Source organism: Callorhinchus milii, unplaced genomic scaffold (assembly GCF_018977255.1).
Source record: "Callorhinchus milii isolate IMCB2004 unplaced genomic scaffold, IMCB_Cmil_1.0 Scaffold7, whole genome shotgun sequence".
NCBI lineage: Eukaryota > Metazoa > Chordata > Chondrichthyes > Chimaeriformes > Callorhinchidae > Callorhinchus > Callorhinchus milii.
Genome location: NW_024704748.1, coordinates 27,440,123 through 27,465,381, shown reverse-complemented (window position 1 = coordinate 27,465,381; position 25,259 = coordinate 27,440,123). Strand labels below are relative to the sequence as shown.

The 25,259-nt window shown below is 47.5% G+C and overlaps 1 protein-coding gene across 1 annotated transcript; it reads right to left on the bottom strand.

The window, feature by feature from the left end:
- Positions 1 to 1,018: 1,018 nt before the first annotated feature.
- On the bottom strand, positions 1,019 to 24,423 carry oga (O-GlcNAcase). Its single transcript, XM_007911394.2, has 16 exons — positions 23,908 to 24,423; positions 21,038 to 21,089; positions 20,639 to 20,736; positions 20,231 to 20,361; positions 19,668 to 19,839; positions 19,047 to 19,145; positions 17,672 to 17,956; positions 16,505 to 16,663; positions 15,073 to 15,722; positions 13,381 to 13,555; positions 7,688 to 7,773; positions 6,553 to 6,657; positions 5,563 to 5,654; positions 5,068 to 5,260; positions 4,535 to 4,694; positions 1,019 to 1,228 (listed from the first exon to the last, which is right to left on the bottom strand). Exons 1-16 carry the CDS (start codon positions 24,197 to 24,199, stop codon positions 1,092 to 1,094), a joined length of 2,886 nt encoding a protein of 961 aa, XP_007909585.1. The 5' UTR covers positions 24,200 to 24,423; the 3' UTR covers positions 1,019 to 1,091.
- Between the last annotated feature and the right edge of the window lie 836 nt (positions 24,424 to 25,259).

Below are 25,259 nucleotides of genomic sequence, written 5' to 3'. Positions count from 1 at the left end.
TGCAATGGGTTGGAGCATCCCCCCCACAAGCCCAGCTCCCGCGGCGAGTTTTACCCCAACCCCCCCCCCACCCCAGCCTGGGCTCCCATCACAATACAGCAGAAACACTTCAAAATGCCAAAGCAGAAACGAGTGCGGAAGCTCCACAACGAGCAGCCGCCAGTGTCTGTTTAAAGCAAAACACCACGGCCTCCGTGACAACCATAATCACGAGCTGCCCAAACCTCACCCAGGACAGCGACAGCTTTAACCGTGATAACAGGAGCGACCGAGTCACTCTGCAACCCTATTTACATGCAATACTAACCCCCACCCCTATTATTCAGTTATATACAGTGTTCGGCACATAAGCAGGTAGCTACTTAATGGAGGTGGAGCTTTGGTCAGGACTGACTGGCCCACAAGCTTCCACGGTGAGGGGGCTCAACGCCCACATGCCACACGACCACACAGCCTGGGTGTGAGATTCACAGCCTCTCCAGCTGGAGTTCTGATATCCCCAGGCTGCTGTGGAGAACTTACTGCCCACTAACAGGGTAGCAGGTTAACACAGGAACAATACAGCAATATACAGTCAATTCAACTCTCCGTTCAGGAAAGCTGGCGAGGTGCGGTGAGGCATGCTGAGAGAGAGGACGGAAAGCAGCCTCGCGGGCATGTTGCCCAGCAGATTATTTGCAGAACCATCAGTGCTGAGGGAGTGGGCCACCCAGAACCCATCAGCTCTGGGGGGAGATTTGCTCAGGAGCTGAGAGCAGGAACAAGAGCGTTGTCACTGTTGTCTGCAGTGTGCAGGACTCCGTAGTACACTGAGCTGTAGGAGGCAATGTGTGAGGGAGGGAGAGAGAGGGTTTCCGGGCAGGGGAAAAAGGGAAAGCCGGCACTTGATCACTGCTGAGCTGCCTGCCTCTCTCACACACACTACCTCTCGCCACCCAGCTCCCCTTAATATACATCCCAAATACAAAATGAAAAACAGGAGGGTAATAAAATATAAAACATTATGAAACACGGGCTATTTCAGCTTTAAGGCTAGTTTAGATACATTTAATTATACACATCCATTAATTACACTACAGTGAAGGCAGCTTTTACAAGGTCCGTCCCAGGAACAGCATCTCTTTGGGAAAGCCCTCGGTTTTGGCCAGCTCCACACACCCCAGCTTACTGTAGAACTCCAGACTCCGTTTGTCACTTGGTTTCACTTCACAGAACGCCCCACGGGAACCTGCAGACGAGACAGACCCAATAAACAGACCATACCACAGGGGAGAGCGGCAGTGAGTAGTTACAGGGTGCACAAGGGGGGCGGGTTCAAAGGTCAGTGGGACTGTCTCAAATCGGTGATGTGTGACTCATGACAAAGATGTTAAATTTTAGCACTGATATTTCAGGTTTGGAAGAGTTTGGATTCCGATTATTGCTATGTGGAGAATTCAAGAACAAGGGGTGCGTTATCACGAGACGTCTCAAAGTGCTACTCAGAATTATTACCCCCAAAAATCAATCCACCAATCGACTAACAACCAGGTTCCTACTTACTATAAGGTAAACCAAGACGTGTGGAGTAAGGAAACTTTCCTAAGGTTTTGCCCCGTTTGACCATAAGACGTAGGAGCAGGAGTAGGCCATTCAACAACAACAACAACAAGATTCCATTTATAGAGCGCCTTTCACGTCAGGAGGACGTCCCAAGGCGCTGCACAGTTGGGTCATGACCCGAGCAGGGGGGAAATGGTCAGGGTGAGGGGAGGGAAGGGAGGGAGAGAGGAGGGGGAAATGGTCAGGGTGAGGGGAGGGAAGGGAGGGAGCGAGGAGGAGGAAGAGAGTCGAGAGGGGAGCTGAAGGCACGGTCAAAGAGAAAGGTTTTGAGACCGGCCTTGAAGGAGGAAAGGGAGGAAGCAAGGCGAAGGCACTGGGGGATGGAGTTCCAGAGCCTCGGGGCTGAAGGCCCGACCACCGATAGTAGGGCGGTTGGGGCGGGGGACGTGGAGCAGACCGGAGCCAGAGGAACGGAGGGTACGGGCAGGTAGGTAGGGGTTCAGCCCCTCGAGCCTGCCCGGCCATTTAATAAGATCATGACTGATCTTCTAACCTAACTCCATTTACCCGCCCTATCCCCATATCCTTTAATCCCTCTATCCTTTAGATATCTATCAACCTCAGTCTTGAATATGTTCAAGGACTGAGCATCCACAGCCTCTGGGGTAGAGAATTCCACAAATTCACAACCCTCTGAGTGAAGAAATGTTTCAATTCAGTTCAAAAAGGCTGACCCTTAATCTTGAGACTATGACCTCTAGTTTTAGATTCTCCAACCGGGGAAACAGTCTCATGGCAGCTACCCTGTCAAGACCCTTAAGAATCTTATAGGTTTCTACAAGATCACCTCTAATTCTTCTATATTCTGGAGAACATAGGCTAAGTTTACTCAACCTAATCTCATAGGCCAACCCCCTCATCCCAGGAACCAACCTAGTGAATCTACTCTGCACTCTCTAAGACGAGGATGTCCTTTCTTAAATAAGGAGACAAAACTGCACACTATATTCTAGGTGCGGTCTCTCCAAGGCCTTATACAACTGCAGCAAGACTTCCCTACTCTTGTACTCTAACCCTTTTGCAACGAACGCCAACATGGCATTAGCCTTCCTAGTTGCTTGCTGTATCTGCATACTAACTTTTTGTGACTGGTGTACAAGGATCCCAAATCCCTCTGAACACTAACACTACCCAGTCTCTCTCCCTCTAGAAAATAATCCGCTTTTCTATTTTTACTACCTAGGTGAATAACGTCACACTTCCCCATGTTATACTCCATCTGCCCCTTCTTGCCCACTCTTGCCCTAGCCTGTCTATTTCCCTTTGCATTCTTCGTGTGTCATCCTCTCAGCTCACGCTCCCACCTATCTTTGTATCATCCGCGAATTTAGATATGTTAAATTCGATTTCCTCATCTAAATCATTGATATAGACTGTAAATAATTGAGGTCCAAGCACTGATCCTTGTGGCACTCCATTAGTCACATCCCGCCAAGCTGGACCAGTTTATCCCTACTCTGTTTTCTTCCTGTTAGCCACTCTCCAATCCACGCTAATATATTATCTTTAATTCCACCGGCTCTAATCTTATGCAACAGCCTTTTATGTGGCACTTTGTCGAATGCCTTCCGGAAATCCAAATACACCACACCTACTGGTTTCCCCCATCTAACCTGCTAGTTACATCCTCAAAAATCTCTATAAGATTTGTTAAACATGATTTCCCTTTCGTAAAGCCATGTTGACGCTGCCTAATCATGTTGTGATTTTCTAAGTATCCCACGACGACGTCCCTAATTAAGGACTCGAGAATTTTCCCTACCACCGATGTCAGACTGACTGGTCTACAGTTCCCCATTTTTTGTCTCCCACCCTTCTTAAATATCAGCATTACGTTTGCGATTCCAATCACTGGGAACCATTCCAGAATCCAGGGAATTTGGGAAGATCAAAAACAAAGCATCCACTATCTCTGCAGCCGCCCCTTTATAAACCCTGGGATGCCGGCCATCAGGTGCAGGGGATTTATCGGTTTTTAGTCCTATCAATTTCTCTAGTACTATTGCTTTACTGATGTTCATTTCTTTAAGTTCCTCACTAACATTAGCCTCCAGGTTCCCCTCTATTTTCGGTAAATTTTCAGTGTCCTCTAACATGAAGACAGAAGCAAAAATATTTGTTTAATGACTACCATTTCTTTATTCTCCATTATAATTTCTCCCGTCTCCGCCTGCAATGGACCCACATGCACTTTTGATAGTCTCTTCCTCTTTACGTACTTGTGAAAACTCTTACGATCTGTCTTTATGTTCCTCGCGAGTTTACCCTTGTATTTCATTTTCTCCCTCTGAATCAGTGTCTCGGTTTTCCTTTGCTGTTCTCTAAAGCCCTCCCAATCCTCAGGTTTGCTGCTGTTTTTGGCAGTATTATAGGCCTCTTCTTTTAACTTTATACTTTCCCCAACTTCTCTGGTTAGCCAAAGTGGAACCATTTTTCCCCGTGGTATTTTGTATTTTTCAAGGGAATATGTGATCGCTGGGAATTATATATTATATGTGTAAACGTTTGCCATTGCTGGTCTACCATCATGTTTTTTAAATCTAATTTCCCAGTCTATTTTAGCCAAAGCTTTGCTCATACCTGCAAAGTTGGCTCTGTTTAAATTTAAGATCCTTGCTTCGGATTCAACAATATCACTAACTTAATGTTAAATTCCATCATGTTATGGTCACTCTGCCCTCGAGGAGCCTTAACTTCCAGATTGCTGATTAGCCCTATTTCATTACACAAAACAAGATCTAGAATAGCCTGCTCCCTGGTTGGTTCCTCTGGGAATTGGGAGTTGGTTTGGGAATTGAATCCAAGTCCTATCGCTAGTGAGGCAAGTGCTCTAACCACTGTGCTACAGGACTCCAGATATTTAATATATAATGTAATTGACATCCATCAGAGCAGGCGCAGGCTATGCAGGAGCTGAGGCTGAGAACCTTACCGTTAGCCTTTAAGGATGAGAGCAAGCAGCCCATCATGCTTTTGGCCACACTGGGGTCAGTGACCTTGGAGTGCACATCCAATTTGATGAGGGAGGGGAACATGGCCAGGAAGTTGTCGGGAAGCCCTTCCTGCTCCTCGTGGAAGCTCAGCATCATCTTCTGCACAGGAACAGAGAGAATGGTCAGTGGCAATGTCTATCCAGCACCAACACACCCATTCACCCAGACACTGGCAGTATCCCACTCACTGACAGCCATCCATAATAATCCTTGCATTTGATGTAGCGCCTTATCACGTCTTCTAGACGTCTCTAGGCGCTTTACAGAATATACTGCAGAGTGAATTCACTGTATAATTTGTGGGAGAAATGCAAGCAGCCAATTGCGCACAGCGGTGTCCCACAACCAGTTGTGGATTGAGCGAGCTCTACTGCTCAGTACAAGATAAAACAGCTTCTCATGGTCTACATTATCTAATCCCTTCAGAATCTTTGCTGGGTTTGAGAACAGCAGCACACGGGCTGGCGATTACCTGTTCCTCTGAAAGCTCCTTACTGGTCTCGGGCTTTAAGTATTTCTCCCTCATGGTAGGAATCCAGGAGACATTACACTTCTTACAGAAGGGTTTCACATCCACAGTGCCCAAGGCGTAGCCACATACGCCTCCCTCATCCTCCAGCACGAAGCAGTAGTCTGGGCTCAGGGTCAGCAGCCCACCCACCAAGCTGCACACAAATCATGGCATCATGTTAGCTCTGCACGTGTATACAGCACAAGCACTAGACTTTCATCCTCTCTCCCCCCAAAGATTTGGCTCATTCCGTCACTTTTAAACACCCACCAACAGTCTGGCTCCCCCCTACCTCTGCGACCTCTTAACATCAAACCAACTTGCCCGCTCCCTCCGCTCAGCAGGCATTGGCCTGCTTCATGTCCCCCGTCCTGCCCACTCCACTATTGGCAGTCAGTCTTTCAGCCTTTCTGCCCCCACTCTCTGGAACTCCATTCCCCAGAGAGCTTTACACACCTGTCCCCCACGATATCGGGCTGTTCTGAATCCACAGACCCACTATCCATTTCGTCATCGTACATTTCTTTACAGATCTTGTAGACAGAAGCCTGTGGACAAGAAAACCCACTCAGACACCGTTTTTCACGTTAACAACTTGCATCTATATAGCGCCCCTCACACAGGGCAGCATCCCAGAGCGCTGGATAGTGGCGGAGCACAATGCTGGGAAGGGGGAAAAGGTGACCGTAGGTATGTTCGAAGAGGACAAGGGTCAGTTAACACTGACGCACGATTGGTCCACCAGTACCGGGCATAGTTGGGACAAGATTCCACCAGTGGTTTTATTTCCAGATGTGAACAGTCCCCGTGCTCTTCCCCGCTCTGACCTGAGCCCAGCTCAGCTGCCCACATTGCGAACCCCGCCCACTCCGTGTTTCAATAGTCAGGAAGGAACTCATTTACGACGACAATTTGTATTTACACAGTGCTCCTCACGCAGCGTGGCGTCCCGATACCGAGCTGGGGGAGGATGTTCAAAAGGAAGGTCTTCAGGCGTGACCTGAAGATGGGGAAGGAGGGGGCGAGGTGGAGGGATAGAGGAAGAGTGTTCCAGAGTTTCAGGGCGGAGTGGCTGAAAACGCAGCAGCAACTCACACAGGCTCCAGGCAGGACCCAACGTTCAGCAATGTGTTCCTGACACGTGACCAGTCCTCACACCGTGTCAGGATCATGGATAATTATTATCCTTACATAAGATACAGGCCTTTCACGTCAGGAGGATGTCCCAAAGCAGTTCACAGGATGTCCTGTAAAGTGCAGTCATTGTGTGTTTTGGTAAAGTGCGTAATGGCTGAAAACGCGGCCACCGATGGTGGAACTGAGGGCATGGGGACAAGCAGGAGGCTTGTGCCAGTTGAGTGGAGGCAGCGGGTAGTAAGCAGGTCGGAGAGTTAAGGAGGTGCTAGAGCATGAAAACGTGTATGAGGATCTTGAAAGTTGATTTACCTCATCCTTGGCAAAATACGGCCTGATGGTGTAAACCTTTGACGTTGGCATCGGCGGAGGAGGCTGGCAGAAGAGATCATTTGCTGCCTCAATGGGCAACAAGCGCTGTGAAGGACCAAAAGTTCAGTCAGTACAGCTCCACTTTGCACAGTGGCCACCAACAATCTGCTCCAAAGAACTCGCCTCCAATTTCAACTCGTTTGCTACTGACGGCACCCGACAGCACCACAGGCCAACGCCAGGAAACACACCACATGCCTGGTTTTATAACAAGAAGCGGGGCGTGTCTGACACCCATCCATCTTACTTTGAATAGAACAGCAGCGTGGAATGCTTACAGGCAGCTACAGTAGCAAACGAGTGACGAAAGATTAATTTACTGTACACAATTTGTACCTTTTTTTAAACAGCTTCTTATAAAACATTAAATTAATGAATGGAGTGAGGAAGGGATTTGGGGGGAGGGGAGGAGGTTTGGTCTGGAGAGGGTTAACCTGCTGACAAAGCCATTACCTTCCCGAAGGACGTCGCAGGCGCGGGTTCACAAGCAGCGCGGAGACAGAGCACCTGTAAGAGAATCGTGAGGTGAGCAGCGCAGCGAACGCTCCAGGAGCCGGTCGGCAAGGACTAGGACCATCAGCAATGCCCGAGGCAACACTTTGTGGCCGTGCGAGGAAGCTTCCAGAGCACTGCAACCAGGGCTGAGCAGTGACTAGTTACGTTGGCTTTGTTAAGAGAAATCTCTCCCCACAACCCCCTCACTTCCTTTGCACTCCCTCCCCCGATCAGATGCTCCTTAGCACCGTGCCTGTTCGTTCCTGGAGCGTCCACAGACCAGAGCAAGCAAGCAAGCGGCGCGATCGCAGGCGCGGTTAGAACACGGCGCCGCCTGAAAAGGAACGGTTCGTGATCTAAAGTAGGTGCGCGGGCAGGCGGGCATTGGCATTAGCATTCCACAGTCTCCTTCCAACTGAAAAGAAAACAAATTAGTGCCAGCCAGCACAAAATGCCAGCCCAGGTTCTGTCAGCTAAACCAGCTAAAGCCATCAACAGACCAATCCTTCCGTTTCTCAACAACTTTTTGTTCTCATTACAGAAAAAAAAACACAGCAGTCATTGGGAATTCGTAGAATACCTGGAACTCTCCTGCTAGACCACCTCTAAAGGCCCAGGGTTCTTGGTCGCCACTTAAGAACTGTGCTGAAGATTGACTACGACACCCTGTTGATCAGATCCAAGCGGAGAATGTTACGTGGGACTTTCCTGTCGTCTTTATAACTTTTCCGCAAAAGCAACACACACCACCTTCTCACAAAACAAAAGAAGTGCGCAACAAAGGACCGTCCGATCTGTCTGTCTGAGCTCGACCTGCCTGACCCATTAGGGCTGTAACGACACATAATGAAACTGAGTGTGAAGTCCCTCCGACTACCAATCCCGCCCCACTAGGCAGACACTGCAATGGTGCTCTGCTTAGACCCGGCACAATTTGCTTCTAGTACTTATCGCTGAATTTTCATTACAATGATCTGATTAATTTTAATTACTCGGATAAAATTACAAGCGTTAGAAGGTTGCTTAGAGGTTCCATTGCAGCCCTAAGAGTACATAATAATAAACTGAAGTCACATTCAGAGGCTCCTCTTGTCAGATGAATTTTGGTATAAAAGTGTTGACATTTCCCTGTAATTAAACCACCATCTAATGTCCAAACCGACCAGTTTTTCAAGGTGTCAATGAAATTTCCCTGGTTGCCAGAGTCCAGCGCCTTGGGACGTCCTCCCGACGTGAAAGGCGCCACTTCCCAACCAACCCCATTTGGATATTGAAGTATGTGGGATCGGCAATCACATTCTTAGTTCTTAAAGTCCACTTCTGTGCTGAAATGTCTTCTCTGAGAATTGCCCATTTAAGTTTTTTTTTGGGTGTGGAGGAGGCGAGGGAGTTGCAAATGCCACACACGTGAAGCTGAAGTAAATGTGTACAACCAACTTACATTCGCCTGTGTTTAGAGAGCTATCGTCCCCAGTTTGCGTTTAATCCTCTGCTGCTCAATGCTTCAAATATGATTGACAACTCTGGTCCACTGACCAAACCAAACTATGGAACAAGACAACACTCAGGCCACCCAGCCTACAGTAAAAGCAAAAATCTATTGATCAAGGTGGATAGATGTTTGCTAGGTAAGAATATCAAGGGATATGGAGCAAAAGCAGGTAAATGGAGTTGACGTACAGATCAGCTGTGATCTAATCGAATGGCAAAACACACTTGAGGGGCTGAATGGCATCCTCCTGTTCCTACGTTCCAACATGACCTCACCCAACAAAGCTCCTCACCCAAGGTTCGAATCTTCAACCTCCCCTAAAGGCGATATAACTTCAAATGACCCAACCACCTCGCTATGTTCAAACCTTTCCTTGTTGTATACTATCACCCTACCTGGCTCCAGCTAACACCACATTAGTATCTCCTGGCTATCCAGCCACACACACTCAGGAAATTGAGGGGCTGAGCTTCTCTTGTCACTCAGACAGGGAAATTGGCACTTGGTCCAGTGATCACAGGTCAAGCCTTATAACTAGATCCTCCATGCTTCTACAATGGACAACATCAGCAGCAACAACATAACAACAACGCCATTCACATAGGATAATGCCTGAGTGCTTCACAAAGAGAGGTTGGAATCTACCAAAGTGGTGCGTGGGGGAGAAAGGCCTGGTTTATTAAAGACCTGGATTATTTGCTTTGTATCTTCAAGGTCTTGGGAATGTGTGAGGTTTTTGTGCTTGTTAATTTTCCATTTGTCCCTTAGCATTAAAACAACACAATGCTCCAAACATGGCCTCGAAGACACAGATTCATGTGGGGAACAGACATTTCGTAATTGTTTATCAGGCTAGAAACCCCAAACTACCTTACTCATACCAAATGTAAGGTCTATGAAGACCATCTGTGACTGTATATTTCCAAAGCAAGACATGGTACTCTACATTCACCTCATATTTTCCATCTTTCCTATCTACTTTAAACTATTTTCAACTCATTCTAACCTCAAAAGCTCAATCACTCTTGCTTTGGATGTTGATCTCATAGTCTTGGCCGAGTCTCCAGTGCAGTGTGGGAGAGAGCTCCGTTGTCTGAGGTGTTGCCCTCAGGAATGAGACGCTGAACCAATTGTTCACTCATGGATGTTTATGCACAAATGGGCTATAGCACCTGCCAACAATTCACTTCAAGCTACAATTGCCTGGGAAACACTGCAATGCTACAGGCAATACAGTACATCAAATTAATCAAATGCAAATGATTCCAACTCCAGCTCGGGTACAAATCCTTGACTGTCCAGTACCTTGGGACATCCTCCCGACATGATAGGCGCAGTGTAAATGCAATTTGTTGTTGTAGTGAGTTTTTTTTAAAAAAAACACAATGCCCTCCCTCACTGGCATCTCTCGCACACACTCCAGAGGCGTTGCTAAACTCAGAAACCCAAGCCAATTTGCCAGTTGCTGGTCTCTATCCACCTGTATTATTGCTGTTACCATCTGGTTCAGAAGGTGGCACCAATGTGCTTTTCAAGAGGGATTTGCACTGCTTCAAAATCAGTGTTAAGACTGTTTGTGCAGAGGATGTCACAGTAAAAAAGATCCACATCCATGGGCCCTCTTCACCACCACGGTCAATCTCAGATAAGATTCTTGCACCCCAGGGGGAAACTGAAGCTCCAAACAAGTCAATCGCAAGCACCCCCAACTCCTTCAATCAAGGCGACTTCCCGATCAGCCAGTGTATTCAGCCCCACAAACATCAAGAACGGCCACTCAGAGAATCTCACCCCATAAGGCAGCATCTCGGCTCAGAGGAGAAAAGGAGCTTCAATACTGCATAGATTTATGAGAGATTTTGATAAAAGAGATGGGGAGAAACAGTTTCCTCTGGCGAGTGGGTCGGTAACCAGAGAACACAAGATAATTGTCAAAAGAATCACAGGGGAGACGAGGAGAATCTTTTTCACCCCGAGAGTTGCTATGGTCTGGAGTGCACTGCCTGAAAGGATGGTGGAAGCAGATTCAATAATAGTTTTCAAAAGGGAATTAGCCAGGTACTTAAAAAGGAAACATTTGGCTTGAAACTCATGCAACGTGAACAGCAGGCCAGAGGGTAACCAGATGTTAAGTAATGGGAAAGGCTCAAGAACATCTCTCACTGGATTTGCATATTGAGGCAGCCATTGAGTAACACGGTGGCCATTTCACAGCCTCTACAATGTGTTGGGTTCTGGCACCCATCCATTTTACTACAACGTCTCATCCTAAACACATCCAAGTTGTGTTTTAAATAAAGACAGACATTCAGATTGACCCTGCTCTGGAAAAGAACCAGCTCCTACCATAATAATATCCTTGCATTTGATATAGCGGCTTGTGTCTTTGAGCCATCTGAAAGCACTTCACAGAATATCCTGTAAAGTGAATTGACTGTATATTTTGTGGGCAAAAGGTAAGAAGTTCTTGTAATTTCAAGCCACGGCCTTTCTCCCTATTCATAGGCAAGTGAACTCTCCGCTCCCCTCTACAACAATCAGCACTGTTGAATATGGGGGACTATTCTTCGCACTCACAATGCAAGCAAAAGGCAGGCACACAGCAGCCCCCCACCTCCCCAATTACAGGGCAGCCCGGATCAGTGGGTAAAGCTTGTAACGGGTACATTTGGACAGTAGCAGTGTCAATACTATCTATTAAGTCTATTAGATCAATACTATCTAAGTTTGTTACGAGCGCTGTATAAATAAAAAACATTGTTAAAGCAGGTCGTAAGAGATCAGCTGCGCAAATGTGACTTCAAACTTCTGCTCAAAACTAAACAAAAATTCTCGCTGCCTAGAATGCCAAGCTTAGTGGGTAATCGCGCCACACTTCGTACATCTGCCGTTGTTGAGCCCACAGCTGGTGTAACTTGTGCTGAGGATTCTTCCATCTGTGCACAATGAGGGAAGAAGACAAACAATAGAAGAGGCCGTTAGTAACCCGTCACATCACAGCATCACACTCAGGTTATGATGTCGGATTGCACACTGCATCACCTACACAACAGACCGGGGCTTCCCTCCTCTATACACTGGCCAGCCAACACCAACGGCCCTGAGGCTAAATAAAGTCAGGCATGTTTCCAGAAGATTTCAGTAGCCCTAGCACATCCTGTGCTTAGATAACTGATGACAGGCAGTTATTCTATAATATAATACTCCTAACTCACTGAAAAGGTGCATTTCTGGGTTCCAGTGTTTGTAATGAATTGTCTCCAGCCAGTCCTAATTTAAGTGGATTTAATAATAATCCTCGCATTCGATACATCGTTGAGATGTCTCAAACCGCTTCACAGGTTACAGTGTAGATTGAAGTGACTATCATTTGTGGACAAAACAAGTTATTTTCTGAGTCATTATTTTCTACTCTTTTTTAAAAAAAAGTGTTATGAAAACCAAATCAACCTGTTCCGATTCCTACTGTTCAGGACTGTTCCACGCATTTCTCTTTGCAACTTCTACACAAACAATCTGGGAAGTCATCTAATGCTTTGCTTTGGTGATAAACACTTATGTGAAAATTCAGACAGAGGTGTCTCTGTGAGTGCTGGAGGGACAGACCATACAGTTTAGAGTTAATCAAAGACCCAGCGAGTAGCATGGAATCTAAGTTGCTGAAGCTAAGTGATTAAATTGGATCGGCGGAGTGACCCCCCCCCCCCAGCCGTGATGGTCGTAGTAGCTCAGCTGCCTGCTGTGTCATAGTTTTAAAGCCCACATCGGCACCGTAGTCCCTGCCGTCTGCGTAGAAACCTGTGGATAAAATACGGTTACGTGCTGTAACCCAGACTATACTGGTGCCTTACTCAGCTTGTAATCCACGTGAGGCAAAAATTCCCATCTTTATAGGTCCGAAAAGTCCTTTAAGCCTTTCATCCCAAAGGCACTTACTTCCCACAGGATTCCCTCCCCTCCCCATGCATTGTGCTTTTCAATTTATTGCTCACGTTTGTTCTCAGGACTGAGCCGGTTTAATGGAGGCTGGATCAGCAGACACCAGAATAGCCTTGCGCTTCTATAAAGCTCGCATGCGCGGAGGCCTGGAGTCCTCTCCAGGCCCTGGGGTTTGCCACATCTCCTGCTCGCTAGCGCTCTGTCAGAAACGGCAATCGTAGTTACAGAGAACACAGCAAGCAGCTCCTACTACTGGTCTGCCAGCACGGCAATGCTCATTCACCCGCCCTGTACACCAATGCTCCCTCAGCTTGACAATGTGACCAGTTCTGGTGGGGTGATGCAGCCCACAGGCCGGCGAAGAGCCACAAACACAAGGCAATTTTATCATTACACAATATCTAACAGGTGTTGGTTCAAATATTTACTCCTAACAATTACACCAGCCCATGAAAAACATACAACAGTGTCCAAAAATCCTGTCGTACTAGCCAGCCCAATAAGCAAGCCTAGTCCCTACTCCCAAATTTACAGCTCCTGCTGTCTTTGTAAATCACTTTAAGATGTGAAGGGAGCAATAGAAGTTGTTGCAACTTCAAGCCAAACCAAGAATGGAGGGACTTTTACTTTTACTGGTATCCAGTGCAGATCAGCTAATAACTGGGTTACTGAATTTTAGACCAGAGCCGAGATTACACACCGCCCAGTCCCTTCCTCTCAGTTAAGATGTTGAGTGTAAAATCATTACTGATTTGTTCATTGTCTTTTTCAAGGGCTGATACAATTGAAGGTTTCAAAACCAAGATCACTGGGGAGTGAGACCAGCCTCCTGTGTTACCTACCCAACCACTGCACAAAGGACTTCACCATAGACACAACGCCCTTTATGTCCCAGACGTAAGGGTACAGGTCATAGAGAATGGAGCGGTTTTCACAGTTGGCAAGACGGGTGAACATCTCCGTGACTCCACAGCACATGGCTTCAAACTTAATGGCTCGTGAATGCCACTTCTCAATCTGTAACACAACAACAGCAAGATTACATTTGTATAGTGCTTTCACGTCGGGATGATGTCCCAAGGCGCTGAACAGTGTACAACATTTTACAACCAGAACATGGGGTTAGAGACAGGCAGGGTGCAGAGACGGGCACAGGCTTAGCTCAAGTGGAGTCCTGTAGTGTATTGGTTAGAGTAATAGTTAGGCTTATTGGGCTGGTTAGTATGAGAGGATTTTAGGAGACTGTTGGTTTTTTTTTAAAAAAAAGAATTATTATTCCTGGAAAAGCGATCTGCCAATCAACTAACAACCGGTTCCTATCTACTGCTAGGTAAACAGAGGTGTGTGGACTAAGGAAACATGCCCAATGTTTCTTCCTGCCCGAGAATCAAACCCAGGTCCTCTCGCTTGCGAGATAAGTGCTCTAACCACTGAGCTACAGGGCTTCACATTGTCTGACTGGTTAGCAGAATGTCCGTCAAACAAAATGCATAAGATGCCTCATCTCTCTCCCCCCGCACCCCCAGCACGATTTGCCCACCCCGAAGCCACAGAGGAAACATGGGGGAAGATCATGAAGGAAGCAATTGTTCATAACACGAATACCCTAACTCGATAAATCTCTCTGCGCTCAGCAAACTTGACGTGTTGCAGGCTTGTCTAAGCAACGGCACTTGCACATAGGAGAGGCCCTCACAGGGCTGCAGAGGCAAGCTGCAGGCCTTCATTGGCACCTGGACAGAAATGCTTTGTGAAAGCAGAAAGATGGTCCCTGTTGCTGCCTAACAGATGTTTCTCTCTAAGGCTGTGTCAAACAATCTACAAGATACAGCAACAGGACTAGGATCAAGTGGATTTGAAATAGCAGACGGGCACACTAGAATTCTGTTCAGTGTTAAGGATCTTGCACAGAACGAGTTTCTGACCCAACCTCAGGCCTGCCTGCATGGCTTGACATAATAATCCTCTCGACTCTCTTCCCCCTTCTCGCTCCCTCCCATCCCTCCCCCTGACCATTTCCCCCCTGCTCGGGTCATGACCCAACTGTGCAGCGCCTTGGGACATCCTCCTGACGTGAAAGGTGCTTTATAAATGGAATCTTGTTGTTGTTGTTGTATGACGCAGCACCTACAACACTGAAACATCTCTAAACACTTCACAGGAAATTGATGCCAAGTGGAGTGACTATTTGTTGGTCAGCGCAACAACCTCTTGTGCATAGTGAGGTCCTGCACTGGAAGTGACTAACTAATGTATCAGGTGGGGAGTGGGGGAGAAGATGGTTGGCCAGGGAACTGAGATATACTCTTCTCATTTCCAGGAGTCATGGAATCTAAGTTTACTTCAACAGGGAGACGTCTCCTCAGCCTAATATCTCACCCGAAGGAACAGCACTTTGGAAAAGGCAAATGTTCCCCCAATACTGTGCTGCATTGTCAGCCAGGACTGAGAGCCCAAATTCCAATGTCGGGCTTGAGCCCACACAATGTGTTCTGAGAGATGAAAGTGCTACCCAGGTAGAACATGTTCCTCACCTTTTCAGCATCTTTTCCTTTACAGTTCACACTGACGACACTGCTGTTAGCCCGGAGCCACTGAAATTCTCTGAGGATCTGCACAGCCTTGGGCCCATGTTCATAGGGCAGATAAAACATCTCAGCCAGGAGGCTCAGGTCCTCCATGGTCACAGCCTCCACCGCGTACAATGGCTTCTCATTGGGGCCCGGCACGTACTGCTCCTTGTTCACCTGTTCGTCCGTCTGCATGGGCGCGATGTCGCTTCCGAAATCTTCCTGCATGGAGATCTCAGGGGACTTGGACTCGGCGATGCTCTCTTTATCCATCTCCATGGGCTTGAGATCCTCAGACAATTTGGCCTGGACGATGTCTGTGAGGATCTGGTGGACGTTTTTGGTTTCCTGCTCATCGGCTTTCTCTACCACCATCTCCATGGGCTCCTCGTCTGATTGCTGTTTCTTCTCCTCCAGCTCATCCTCCTCTTTATCCAGTGTGGCTGGCTCACTGCTCAGTGTGGCTGGCTCACTGCTCAGTGGGCTCCCTTGGCTCATGATGGGCTGTTGGTAAACCGTAGTCACTATTGTAGAGGACACCAGGCATGGAGGGGCGTCCATTACTGCTCGGTCAATTATACTGGTCTTTGCTCCACTGTGAGGCACCTGGCGGCCTGCAAGGAAATACAAGGTCAACAAATTATATTTACACAGCACCTTTCACATCAGGACGTCCAAAGGCTCTGGACAGTCAAGGATTTGGACCCAAGCTGTGGGGTTGTGATCCGGAGGGGTAGGTGGGTGACCGAAGGCACTGTCGAAGAGGAGCGTCTTGAAACGGGCCTTCAAGGGGAGGGAATTTAAACCTTAAAATCCTGCCAAGTGAGTACATCAGATCTGCTCTGTAAATAGCCAGCTGTTTCTACCCAGCAGCAGAGGAATCGGCAATAATAATGATTTTTGAATTATAGCACTTTATCATGTCTTCGTATATTTTGTGGGCGAAATGTGGCAGCCAAATGCACAAAGCAGCGTCCCACAAGCAGCTGTGGATTGAGTGACCAAATTATTGATTTTTATTTATTTAGAATGGATTACTATCCCTGGAAAAGCAATCCACCAATTGACCAATAACCAGGTTCCTATGCACTGCTAGGTAAACAGAAGCGTGTGGAGTAAGGAAACTTGCCCAACGTTTCACCCCAGTCCTCTCGCTTGCAAGGCGAGTGCTCTAACCACTAAGCTACAGGACTCCACAGGATGAGATCCTGGCATACAAATGGGTTGCAAGTGCAATAGATTAGCAGCAAAAAAGGCAGTTATCGCTTTAATTGATTTGACTTCTGTGAATTTTAAGGGAATCAAACCCAGGTCCTCTCGCTTGCGAGGCGAGTGTTCTAATCACGACACTACAAAGCTCCAGTGCAACTACATCACCAAGGAAGGGGACACTCACTGTTGTACTGGTGTGGCACTCCAAACTCCTGAAGCCATTCTGCTATTGCAAGCTTCAAAGCCATCTGAGGACTGTAGAGGACATCGGTCTCGATTTCCTCATCACTGCCCTCATTCTCCAATTTAATCTGGATCGACACTGTGCTTTCCTCAGAGTCAGCTAAAAAAACAAGTACAAAAAAAATACAAGTAAGCGATTATTAAAAGCACTGCTGTTTAACAAGACCCTCATCAGTCTCAGTACAGGATAGACACGCAGAAATCTTCAATGAGGAGGCCTCTCTGCTCATCCTATCTGCAACCCCTGCTGGCCTCTTAATTAAAAAGTAGTAATCCCGCTGTTGGGGTCCTCTTTAAAATGATTCTCTCAATTCATCTGCCAGTGAACCGCGCAATAGAGAATGGTTATGCTTCTTCGCCACTCCCCCCCACCCCAACTGAAAGATATTAACCAGCTTAGCTGACTTTCTCACATAAGCGTTCTGGGAAGTTACCCTGCATGAGGGGCACTATATAAATGGGTTATTCTGGCCTCTGGGTCAGAGGGCTGTGGGTACAAATCCCACTTCAAGACTCTGAGCTCCCAATCCAGGCTGACACTGTAGCGCTGTGAGTGCTGCTGAATTGTGGGAAGTTGGGTACTTTGCAAGAGGTTAAGGTCCTCTCTACCTGGTCTTTGTGAGACTGTGACGGAGATAAATCGTGTCGCTGCCTTTCAAGGTTATTGGGGATCAGCCTACCGAGGTGCAAAGGGAGCTAACAGGAGCTGGACTCAATCAGGCTTGATTGGAGTTTGTGATAATTGAGCACCAGCCCTAAGGGATAATACAACCCCAGCATACAGCTGGGGGCTGGGAGTGTGACAGGAGAGGCTGGAGATGACAGATGTACAGAGGTAGAACTTCCTTGTTAAAATAAACCTCTCTTTTTTGTTAAAACTATTGTGCAAGTTTTGTTTTTCGAGCATGACGCATGCCCGCCTACATAATCCCAGGATATTTTTTGGAAAACTTTTTTTCTCCCTGACCAACAATCCTCAAGATTGTCTCCCTACTTCACAGCAATTAGAAGTCAAGGCACAGACGTTATAGGTGCTCCATCGAATGAAGAAATATATTATTTATACCCTGTAAGCAAGTGATTAAGAGGACTCATCCAATATACTCACTCATCACAACATCCTTCCTCACACCGTTCATGTTGGACTTATACCATGTAGCCAGTGTGTGAATGGCCACAAAGTTGCCCTCAAATTCACAGTTGGGGTTGGTCAGCACACCCTTCAGCCTGGGGATCAGCTCTGTTGACCGGCCCTTGTACGGCCCAAGAAAGAGTCGCTTCTGGTCGTAATCGTTGGCGTGAAGGTTGTCCCAGATAACTGGCGACCTCTTCAGTATCTTGGTAACTTCTTCAATCGACTCCACTGAAATATCTTTCGAAACAACCTTGGGCCCTGAGGGTGAAAGAGGAGGTTTAGTCTCTGCCAAACACACCCATATTCAGACCAGTTTCTTCACAACCAAGAAATTATTTCATTCAAGTCAAATTTGGGTTAATTACATTGACAGACAGACTTTGAGGGCAGCTAAGTGGATGAGGTGGCACTCAATTCTCAACACAAGATTTAACCACACTTTTTCCGTGTGTGATAAGCCTTTGGTACAAGTCAAACAGGATGATGTTAATTTATAGTTCAAGAGAGATGACAAAGGCACCAACAGTGGTTGGTGAGAGCTTAATTGTGAGGCTAGACTGAGCCTCCAATTACACGTTTGTGAATTGTACAGCACCATCACAGGAACCCATTATAATAATAATAATAATAATAATCCTTGCATTTGATATAGCGCTTTTCACGTCGGGAGGACGTCCCAAAGCGCTTCACAGAACACACTGTAAAGTGAATTGACTGTATATTTGTGGGCGAACGCGGCAGCCAATTGCGCACAGCAATGTCCCACAAACAGTCATAGATTGGAAATGACCAATTTATTATTGTTTTTGGTTTTGGAGGGATTATTATTAGGCTCTGTGTGGAGTAAGGAAACTTGCCCAAGGTTTCGCCCTGACTGGAATTGAACTCAGGTCTCTCACTTGCAAAGCGAGTGCTCTAACCACTGAGCTACAGGACTCCACTCACAGCCAGGTCCAATTCATGGTTTTAAACTTTGCTTAAAGTTCAAAAAAGACTAAACATTAAGTTTTCCTGAGGTTACAGCTGCACAAGACATTACATCTCAATTCACTACTCACAGGAATGACATTCCACAGTGTATTTTCAGAGCGTCACACCTGTTGAACTCCAAACCCTAGTTTTACTGCCAATAATTCATTTTTCCCCCATTGTAAAAATTCTAGAACACCCCAAAACTTTAAAAACAAGTTTCTGTGTTACAAGACACCACAAGTAAATTTGAGCAGGAAAGAGGTTACTTCTGAGGCGATAACCAATGCACTCAGTACCTAACCACAGAGAAGTCACACTAACCCACACAGCACAATGTATATCGAGCACCATTTACAGTAAGCATGAAGGAACGCACCTGTCCACAATACTTCAATGCCAGGCAGCAGCTTCTCTCCAACAGTCCGCAGATACGGAGAGTGGATAACGTTTGGATAGCAAAAGGTGCCACAGTATTCTGAAAATCAAACAGGAAGCATTAAAACTATGCTTCGCCAACCCTCTTCACCATCCAACAGTGGCAACAACAACAATTTAATCAAATGAAATTTACACAGCGTCTTTCACAGGAGGACATCCCAAAGAGCTGGACAGTTAGGGTTTGGACCTAAACTGGGGGTTGAGATCAGGGAGGGTGGAAGTCAGGGAAGGTAGGAGTAAAAGGGTGGTCTAAGACATGGCCAAAGAGGAGGGTCTTGAAAAGGGACTTGAAGGTACAAGGTCTTTAACGTCTACTTGATCAGGGAGATGGAATCTCAGTTTAATATGTCATTAAGCACCTCTGGTAATGTAGCTCTCCTAATATTTACTGTTTTGAGCATCAGTCTAGACTGAGCTCAAAGTACTGACCGGGGGCTAAAACCTACAATCTTCTGAGCCAGAGGTGAGAATGTTACCAACTGAGCCAGGCTGAGAGCTGATTCTCGCTGACAGGATGCCTTTTAGCAGGACTTTAAGGTGTACATTGCTGCTCACTCACCTGTCGGACAAAACAAAAAATTCTCTGGTTCTTCCAAATACTGATAGATCTCGTTGGTGACTGACACCTGTGCATGTGCAAATGAGCTGAAAACCTCCTTGTCCGCAGGGCACATGTTGTGGTCGATGTCATCAAACAACAACGCAAAAGATTTGCACCCGAAATGCGAGATCTGGAAATCACAAGAGAAAAACCCACCCTTTCAGAAACTAGATTTGCTGCACAAGTTAATAATAATCCTTTTGTTTGATCCAGCGCCTTATCATGTCATTGAGATGTCTCAAAGCACTTCACAGAATATACTATCAAGTGAATTGACCATATATTTCCAGGTGAAATGCAGCAGCCGATTGCACACAGCAGTGTCCCACAAACAGCTGTGGTTTGAGTGACCAAACTTGTATTAATATAGCAGCTTTCATACAGGGTGAATTCCTTGTTGTACTCAGAGGATTTTGAAGGCGGCGAAAGCACTCAGCTTAAGAGTCAGGAGAGAGAAGGGGGGGGGGGTCACAAATCAGCATCTTCAGGAGAGAAAAAGAGGAAAGATGGAAAGGACCCACCTGATCCAATTTGCGTTTCAGAGTACCAATCTCCTTTGGGTTAGAGAAGGTAATATCCAGTCCTGGGGATATGGCGTAGACAAACTCAATATCGTGCTCTCGGGCAGCAGAGATTAGCTGCATCAGTTGCTCTGCAACAGAACAGATTTGAGTATGAGTGACTCTTCAGAATTATACCTCAACAGTTATGTTGGCCTGAAGCAAAGTCATGGTTGGAACCATTGAGTTGCCATAAGCTAGAATGGTAGACAGTGCTGCACTGTTTTAATGTACCAACACGTCACAATGATGACATGTGCCCCCACCACACAGTTTAGCTAGTCTAGAGACTGTGAATTTCAGGATACACCAGCAGATACCAACATCCACATTTTCTCCACCAGAGAGTGAAAGGAGCTGAATCTTCACCTGCTTCTTCAACAGAGTACATCTCTCGCCAGAACATCCGGTGCTTGTAATCATCTTTCGGTGCATACAGATATGTATTTAACCCCCACTTCCGCATCCTGTGAACAGAGAGCGAGAGAGAGACGGATGAGATTAATATAGGCAACACACTCAAATTAATTAAGGGGCAGAACTATTGGGTACTCTGCTGGATTTCTGGACATATTCATTGGAGGTAGCATTCACACTCAGCCTGACCCAGGAGGCAAGGTTTACGGACAAAGCAAGCACAGAATACCGTCCACAGCTCCATTAACCACCCCACTTTTCTTCAGCCAACACTAAGAGGCTATTTATTTAGCTGCTCAGGGCTGACCGTACACCACAAACTGAGGAAAAAGTAATCAACAAAACACTTACCTTCTGAACAATTCCTTTCTCTGTTCCATGCTCCATGGCCTTCCATAAAATCCTGCAGAAAAAGAGGGAAATGGATAAATACAGCAACTCAGCTGTGCACAAAGATAAGTAAAGGGGAGCTCAGTTCCAACCTGATAGTCCAACTGCCCAAAAGGAGCATTAAATCAATTCTAGCTCCTGTATCATTGAAGGGATTAACAGAGCAGAATCACTAGGGTAGAGCCCCCAGGCGGGGGAGGGGGGGGGAGCAGGGAGGTTTAGTGAAGGTACTGTCGAAGAGGAGGGTCTTGAGATGTGCCTTGAAGGAGGCAAGGGACGGAGCAAGATGAACATACTGCGGGATGGAGTTCCAAATGTTGGGGGCAGAGAGGCTGAAGGCCCGACCTCCAATGGTGGTTTGGATTGGGCCAACGGGGGACTTGGAGCTGACAGATCGATACGGAGTTTGCAGGTCACAGAGTTAGGAAGGAGCAAGACCATGTTGAATAAAGATATCATAATTCCAAAGTAGCAGCCCACCTAAATGCGTTATTATCTTCTTTGATTAGGGAGTTTCTAAAACATATTGCGGCTAAAATAGCGTAATTATATTTCTAACAAATTCAACATTCCAAATCAAATGCTTTCTGTAGTCACCAAACATACATTAATGAACAGAGCACCAGACCGCTATGAGTCAAGTGGAATCCTGTAGCTCAGTGGTTAGAGCACTCACTTTGCAAGCGAGAGATCCGAGTTCAATTCCAGGCAGAGGGTGAAACCTCGGGCAAGTTTCCTTACTCCACACAGAGCCTAATAATAACCTCCAAAACCAAAAACAATAATAAATTGGTCATTTTCAATCCACGACTGTTTGTGGGACATTGCTGTGCGCAATTGGCTGCCACGTTCGCCCACAAATATACAGTCAATTCACTTTACAGTGTGTTCTGTGAAGCGCTTTGGGACGTCCTCCCGAGTGAATTGGCAATTCACTTTATGACTGTTTGTGGGACACTGTGCATATATTGGCTGCTGTGTTTGCTTACACAGTCACTGCACTTCACTGTAAATTCTGTAAAGCAATCTGAGACATCCTGCTAAATGCTATATTAAAGGAATTATTATTACAAACACCAATATAAAAATCTATTATTTCTCAGCGCACTTTATGGATTGTCTGTGCATTCCAAACATTGACAGCTGTCAGCTAGTACTTCATTTTTTCTCCACCTCTCTCTCCTCATCTTTTCCTCAGCCTCAACCTGGAGAGCAAATGTGCCTCAGATATTTAACAATGAGGAACCGCATCCGACACCCGATTATGCTGTGATATTTTCCAGGCGGAATCAATCAGCATCAGGAGCCTTGACCGATTGTTACCTCCCCCGTTTAATAATAATCCTTGCATTTTATGTAGAGCCTTATCACGTCTTTGAGATGTGTCAAAGAGCTTCAGAGAATATACTATAAAGTGAATTGACTGTATATTTTGCAGCAGCCAATTGCACACAGCAGTGACCCACAAACAGTCATTGATTGAGTGACCAAATTATTATTAATTATTTATGAATTGATTAATACCTCCAGAAAAGTGATCCGCCAATCAACTAACAACCAGGTTCCTGCTTACTGCTAGGTAAACAGAAGCGCGTGAACTAGGGAAACTTGCCTAACGTTTCACCCTGCCCCCTTTGTTAGTTCGCTGGCTATTTCAGAAATCCTTTTCCTTTAAGTTAGGATTCTACAGTTGAGGGACCACAATTGTCAGCTCAAGAGGATAGGAAGGAACAATAAACTATACTGTGAACACAAGTGTAGGTCGGCAAGAAGCAATACCTGAGGAACCAATATCGAGGACTCTAAAATGCATTTTTACATTTCTGGAACTGACCATACAATTCCACACAGTTTACTAGGACAGTATATAAATACAGGTAAACATATGGGTGACTGACCCGCAGGGTATCGGGGACCAAGTGGGAAGAATTTCACCCCATAGTAACAGATTTACCCTTCCAAATGAAGACCGTGAGGCCATTCAAAATCATCAACAATGCACTGGAGCATTACAGATCCTGATGGCTCAGATGTTGTCAATCACTAAGTAAACTGAACTTGGCTCCCCTCAGCCAGACATATCAGTTCTTCCTCCAACCCCACCCCCAGACTGCCACAACTACCCTTCTTACGTCAAGCAAAACAATTTCAATTGAGATGAACTAAAGGAGCACAGACCCGGGGAAAAGGCAGACAATGCACACCACACGCCTCATTTACTCCCTGAACTTTTAAGTTGGGGGGGGGGGGGGAAGAAATAGAGTCCACTGATGGCGTCAACCCAATTGGCAAGCAAAGGTTTTCAATAAGCTACAATCCTACAATCAATTTCCTGTCTGTCAGCCATAAAAAGTATCCGACTGACCTCCCCCTTTCCAGAACTCATTCTCCCTAAAAATGCCCCATGGGCAGCCAGTGGCAGATCACATTACACCGACAGTGAGGGGATTATTGTGCGATCACAACAGGCTGCCCAACTCCAGTCTCCCCTCCTCCCCCCCACCTCCCACAGCCACACTAAACCCTCACACCACCTGTCATGAATTATTAAAAACAATTGCTTTGTGAAGTCAAACCAAAGAGTTAAAGAACTGCTTTGAAGAACAACCTGCAATTTCACACGGGAGATCGTCCCGGAGCGCTCGGGGGGGGGTCAGGCGGGGGGGGGGGTCAGGGATTCAGGGAGAGTTCCAGAGCGTAGCACCGATGGTGGAAGAGGACGAAGGACAAAAAGGAGGCCGGAGTCGGCCGAGGAGCGGCAGCGGGTGGTAGAGCCCTCACGACCACCACTTTTATTGTCTTTGCATTTTTTTTAAGACGCTATTCCTCACCTTCTACGACTCCGCAGCAAAACTTCCTCCTGCCGCCGCCGCCGCCGAGAGTCGTGTCCGGGGCCTGCGGCCGTCGCCGCCTCTGACCCTCCAGGACCCCGTTAGCAGGAGCCGTGTCCGCCGCGCCTTCCTCCTGGGCGGCAGCCGGAGCCCCGGAGGCGGGAAGCGGCGGCGACTGCGCGGCCGGCGCCGGCAGGCCTGGCGCGGTGGCCGGATTGGCCAGCTCGGGGGCGGACGGGGAGATGGGAGCGGCCCGGGAGTCGGTGTCACTCGTTCCCTCCTTCTGGACCATGGTCACCTCAGCGCGGAGCGGGCGTGCGAATGGGCCCGAGGCCTGCAACCGAACAGCTCCCCCCCAAAAACACACACGCACCCCGGACAGCGGCTCACGGGGAGGCGGGAGGTGTCGGTGGGCGCTGAGGTGAGGAACGGACGGGCTTTGGGCAGCTTTCTCTCAGCTCCACGGACTCCCGCCGCCACCTCTTGTTGTTCACCGAAGCAGTCTGGGATCGCCTCCACCGCTCGCATGCGCAGTGTGGGCGCCACACCTTCCCGCATGCGCAGTGCCGCCCCCGACCGGGCGCCCGAGCAGGCGCAGTGCCGCCCCGCTGGCCCCCGCATGCGCAGTGCCGCCCCGCAGTCCGCCTGGGTTCCAAAATGTTAATGTTTTTTAACCTCCGCCGCGACATCAGAAATCGCGACTCTGTGTCGTGCGGAAACTCTCTTTGTTCGTGGTTTTCATCTCGTCTTTCTCTCGGCTGGAGGCCGCCGGGACTCAGACTGCGCCTGCGCGTTGGCAGGGGTTACGTGCGGCGCATAACAACCAGCCACACGTCCTCTCAAAGGCGACTTTATTTTTACTCGCGGCGATAGTGTTTGATGACTGGACGCGGACGGGGTGTCTTCTCGCCGCCTCTCGTTTATTTTTAAATTCGCGGAGTGGGCACAGCCTCGCCCCGGGGGCTGCCGGGAACGGACCTCCGCGTGGCTGCGCATGCGCGGAAACCACCCGAGGCCGGTCTCAGCCGGTTTGGCCAATCCTCCATTTTGTCGGCTGGAATTTTTGAAATTAGAAGGCGAAACTTTCGTTTTCGTGAGGGCAAGAACAAAGCATCGCCGCATTTCATGGTGTCTCTCGAGCTGCGGAGCGCGCGGTGTCCGACTGTCGGCGGTGTTATTATCTTTCACCGCCGTAAACGCGCGTCGCTCCGTTTGCACGCGCGGCTCGGTTGCCGCTCAGACCCGGTGGGGGGAGGGAAATGTAAGTCGTGCGCATGCTCACGAAGCCGGCTTGGTGCGGGCATGGTCAGGCACACTGACGCGCATGCGCCGCAGATCATTCCCACGCCTTC

Coding starts and splice junctions, on each gene's coding strand:
- oga (XM_007911394.2), bottom strand. CDS start 24,199: ATGGTCCAGAAGGAGGGAACGAGTGACACCGACTCCCGGGCCGCTCCC. Junction 16,664..17,671: donor GAGGAAGGATGTTGTGATGA/GTGAGTATATTG, acceptor TTGTTTTTTTAG/CTGACTCTGAGGAAAGCACA. Junction 15,723..16,504: donor AGTGCCACACCAGTACAACA/GTGAGTGTCCCC, acceptor ATTTCCTTGCAG/GCCGCCAGGTGCCTCACAGT.